Source organism: Corvus cornix, chromosome 1A (genome assembly GCF_000738735.6).
Source record: "Corvus cornix cornix isolate S_Up_H32 chromosome 1A, ASM73873v5, whole genome shotgun sequence".
Taxonomy (NCBI): domain Eukaryota; kingdom Metazoa; phylum Chordata; class Aves; order Passeriformes; family Corvidae; genus Corvus; species Corvus cornix.
This window is the reverse complement of record NC_047057.1, coordinates 25,175,311-25,180,310: the sequence shown is the minus strand read 5'-3', so window position 1 is coordinate 25,180,310 and position 5,000 is coordinate 25,175,311. Positions and strand designations below refer to the sequence as shown.

Below are 5,000 nucleotides of genomic sequence, written 5' to 3'. Positions count from 1 at the left end.
AGCTTGTTTTCCACTAACTGTAAATAGAAATTACTTTAATCTTTCCTAAAATGTTTACATGTAATTGGAGAAGTGTCCAATAACAAAAAAAAAGCTGTAAAGATAAAGTTCTATAAACTAGGATTACACAACAAAGCACACTCTAATATATTAAATTAATTAAAATGTAGATAGATTAATAATAATAAATTAAATTGTACTGTAAACAGGGAAAACAGGAGTCCTGATACACAATAGGTATATCTTTGTTATTTTGTTATTTTTCCTGTTGCATGCCTCCTAGAGTTTCTCTGTTGATAAAATTTAATAATTTGTATCAGAATTTATGTTTTCAGAAGCATGTAACCTTATCTAAGCTGCATAAAATTGGGCAGTATATATTGTCAGTGTAAAGGGATCATTTTGTATTCTTGTTCTCTATTTATGAACAGCTTACAAATACCACTCAGTTTATTCTCAGCTCTTTCTAATATCATAGAACCAGGAAGATTAAAAAGGTTATTATTATGGTACACGTATACAAAAGCAAGAAGAGAAGGAATGCAGTAGTTTCGTCTTCTAAAATAATTGTTTCATGCTGAACAGCCCAATCCTGTACTGTGCGTGGTTTCACGCCTACATTTATTTCTGAAAGGAGAATCCTACAGAAAGATTCTCCATTAAATGTTTAATTACGCATCTTTCAATAAGCCAGAGAGACTTGTCTTACGGAACGGTTCCATTCTCAAATCTGTCACTTAAAATATGATGTGATTTTGGATTAATTAATTAAAGGTGGTGACTTGTTTCCTCTGTCTGTAACAAAGAAATAATTCCTACCTACCTTAAACCAGCTCTGAATATGACTAATATATGTGATTTTGTGACTCTCCTCAAAAGCACTGAAAACTAAGGAATTTTTCATTATCAATACCTGACTTTCAAAATAAAAGGAACTTGGAATAAAAATAGTGTGTCTTCTCTGGTTGTACTTGGTGAGATTGGTCAACAGTTCTTGAAAATATGTGTGCAATTTTTCAAGGCTTCTGAAAAATGCAAAAGCTTATTGCAGGTGCAAGCTACCTATCCGTTTATGCCATTAAGAATATGATTTTTATGGGTAACATGTAAAATATAAATTTGTATGATTCTTGTTATCAATTAGCTCATAGGAACAATAGATGAGTGTTTAGCTGGCAAGCTTCTTTACAGCTAAAGCTGAATTTTTATGTACAACGGAAGAGTGCTGTTAAATGCACAGCCTTAGTCTCCACTGTTTCTCTATTAAATTGATCTGGGATAAACCCAGATTTTTTATTCTTGAAGGAAGTTCTGTCTTCATTTTTGCAGCCATGTTCATCTATCTAATTTCTAATATCCATGTTTTCAATCTGAGTCATAGCTTTTCCTTAATTTGTAAATTCATATGCAGTACTAAAGCAGTATACAGATGTTCTTGCCTGAAATGCCATTTAGATGTGTTAAAAATTGTTTAGATAGCTGTAATTTTATTTAGCAGGATTTATAAGATAATCCAAATAAATGGGAAATAGCCTGCAACAAAAACATGAGAAACTTCAGAATATGATGGACCTTCCTTCTGGGTCCATCATGGAGCCAACAGATTTGTGTTCTTCAGCAGCTGTCCCACCCATTGTGTTTTGTAGGATTGCATAACAAGTCATCTTCATGGCAGAGTTAGGAGTTCAGTGTCTTTGAGGATGCCATGTAACAAATAGGTTGCAGTCATAAATCATGTTTCACTTTGTCACTTCAATTTTTCATGAGAAGTTTAACCAAGAACTTCGGGGTATTTGTGGCCCACTCAAAGGAACCACCCTATCTCTTCATTGGGTCACTCTACATGAACTGATTTTAGATGCATTGAGAGATTTCTATGAAAAAGAGTGAGAGATTGCCTTTGCTACATTTTCGTAAAATCAGATTAGAAATTTTGGAAAACAGACACTAAATCAACAAAATATACCTAATGCATATAATTGGCCATAAAATAGCAGGTTTCAGATAGTCTTCCAACCCAGATAGCACAGTAGCACTATGCCAGTAAGAAATAAAGTACAGTCTGGTGTATCACTGAAGGCTGTGAAATGTACCAATTTATATTACCTAATGACAATTAGAGAAATCTCTTTGCTTAATGTGTTCTGCTAATGTAAATCTCAAGCAGTTTTCAAAATGCCTTATCCTTTATCTGTGGGAAAGAATGTATGTATCAGGTATGATACACACGTAAGGATCATCACATAAAATTCTTTTAAAGGCAATATTATCTATATAAATCTGTATTTTTACTAATGATCTTGACTGCCAGTTTTTTTCATGCTTCTATCATCTTGAAAAACAGGAACTGTTGAAAATTACAGGAAAAACAAATTTTTTGAGAAAAGCTGTTAGAACGTAATGCAAAGCAGGTATCTCTCCAAGTATAAGAGCGTGTATGCAGTTAGGGAGATTCAGAGCAGATCCTAAAACGCTAACAAAAATATGCCTGGTGAAGGGGAATCTATTTCAGACTAAGGAATAGAGGACTCTCATGGTACCATGAGTGTTGCTAAACTTAGTCTTACAGGCTGGAGTCTTTAGCACACAGTATGAATAAATGAGTGCCAGTTACAATTAGGTTGACTTTCACTCAGTTTAGATCAAAATACTCATATTTTGGTACATATTTTAAAAAGTAAGCATGTAAGCGTTAGGAAAGTTCTTGCAGGGTTTAAAGGTTAAAGGTAATGGTTTAATTGGGAAAGTGTCCATCTTCCTCTCTGCCTTCTCATATCTGTGGGACATGTAGTAGTTGAACAGCATCACTGAGATATAGTTGTTACAAGGAGACAAATTCAGATCTCAAGTAAACAGAGGAAATTCTTGGTGACTTCTGAGGGAATTGAATAGTGACTCCAGCCAGTGAATTTTGTTCTTTGCTCCTGCCTCCCAAAGTTGTAAAAACTTGTTTGTCTTGCCTTTAGGACTTGGTAAACTTAAAATAAAACATTATTGTATGGAGGTGTGGTGTTTCCAGTGCTACAAAACTCGATGTTACAAAGTGTAACAAGAATTAATCCTCTGAAAGTTAGGTGTCTACTAAAAAGTGAGCATGCACTCCGTGGAGAGAGACAGGCCCATTCCAAATGTGGGCTTAGTTCCATGTTAAAATAAATGCCTAAACTAAATCAGATAAACTTTGCTCAGGATTTCTTTATTCTGTTGATTATGGAAGGAGTGCAGGGATAGATGAGCTTAAATTCCTCTCCACAAGTTTCTGAGTGGAAATCTGGTTTGTCTTTTCCATTTGTATTTTAGAGTAAAACCTTCAGAATTTTTATTCTTAAAATTCATTTGATGTTTGCAAAAAGATTATCAGACTTTTTGGTAAAGGCCGGTATGTTTACTTTCAGACTCTTAATTAGTAAGTGTTTTAAGACCATAGTTTACGCTGTGATGAATTGTGTAGAAAGTGGTATTCTGTGTAATATTATATGAGGTAATTTCTTCTAATAGTAAATTTCAGCAGACTTGTGTTTCTTTTTTCCTCTGTTTCATTTATACAAAGTCTTTCGGGATAGGTTCAAGTAATAGAAACATTAGAAGAGTTTTTCCTCTTAAAATTGGCTCGTGATTTAATTTATTAATAATAATATTATTTTTGCTGATTTACAGAAGACTGGAATGTCCCACAACATCTCACAAAGCAGTATTTATATGCCAGCTTGCTATTATATACAGAAAAAACATTTGAATTTTGCTGGACAAGCGAGTGGCTGCTTTTTCATGAGTGGAAAGCCTGGCTTGCTGACAGCTGTTTGACCGTGCCCGGGTTAGCTGGAGCAATGGTCTCACATTGTGTGCCTGCTACAGCGCTCAAGAAATACCTCAGGCTCTTTCTTAGGACTTTTCTCTCCTACATACTGAGTGAAACATGTTTGCTGTGTCTTTCCAACTCACACATATATTCCTGAGAACATGTCTGCATGTGGGTGTTTATGCATTTGCAGACACTTGATCTCAGTGTATAACAAGTGGAAAATAAAGCCATTTCCAAACCAGCACCTACTCAAAAATGCATTCCTAGAGTTTAGTGGAAAAACTAATAATCTAATGCCAAGGTTTCCCAACTTTCAGTTTTCAGTTAGGAATGCTGAGAACACGATTCTCTCTGCAGAGAGCAGGTGGCTGAGGTGGCAGTCCTTGCTGTGTACTCTGATATGTCCATGACATTTTTATTCCTGTATAAATCAGACCTTCTTAAAGGACTAGCTGAGCAAGAAAGTTCTTCTTCTACTGAAGTGATGTATTATGCGAAAAATTTTTTAGGCTAAGTGTCTTTATTGTGGAAAACATTTACTGCTTAAAGATACTTATTTTGCTGTCTGCCTTAATCATATCCTTTGAAACAGTCTCAATAGATTTTTCTATTCGTAACATTATGACACTTGATAAGATGATTGATTATGAAGTGTTGAGAGCCCTGCCATGTGATCATTTATTTTTAAATACACATTTGTACTAGCCAATGCTTAAATTTCTTGCAGGAATACATAAGAGATGTGAAACATAAAGCTTGAGTCTGATCAAAACTGATGCCTCTGGAAATAGAGTGCCTGTGTAGTAGTACTGCAATAGTACAGTACTGTAATAGTACTGTGGCCTTAAAATAACAGATTCTGACTGAAACTAGAACTTTGCAGTGATAAATACTATGTAAAAAATTATGGTCCATCTTTGCTACAAAATAAAAAAGATGTACTGCTGTAGTGCAGGCAAAGTAAAATGTGTTTGACGATGATATCTTTCTTTCCCTGTGCAGGTGCCTGTGTCAGTGGCCATGATGACTCCCCAGGTGATCACCCCTCAGCAAATGCAGCAGATTCTCCAGCAGCAAGTGTTGTCTCCGCAGCAGCTTCAAGCACTTCTCCAGCAGCAGCAAGCAGTTATGTTGCAGCAGGTAATGTGTGTTACCTGCTTTGGACTGTTAGCACAGGGTATTCACACAAATGTCAGCC

At 35.3% G+C, this 5,000-nt stretch overlaps 1 protein-coding gene across 1 annotated transcript in view; it reads left to right on the top strand.

The window, feature by feature from the left end:
* The window catches only part of FOXP2 (forkhead box P2), a 408,353-nt gene that overhangs the window by 340,726 nt on the left and 62,627 nt on the right, over positions 1 to 5,000 (top strand). Inside the window, exon 6 of the mRNA XM_039571412.1 lies at positions 4,805 to 4,942. Within this exon, the coding sequence (XP_039427346.1) occupies positions 4,805 to 4,942 (138 nt within the window). The remainder of the gene's footprint in view (positions 1 to 4,804; positions 4,943 to 5,000) is intronic.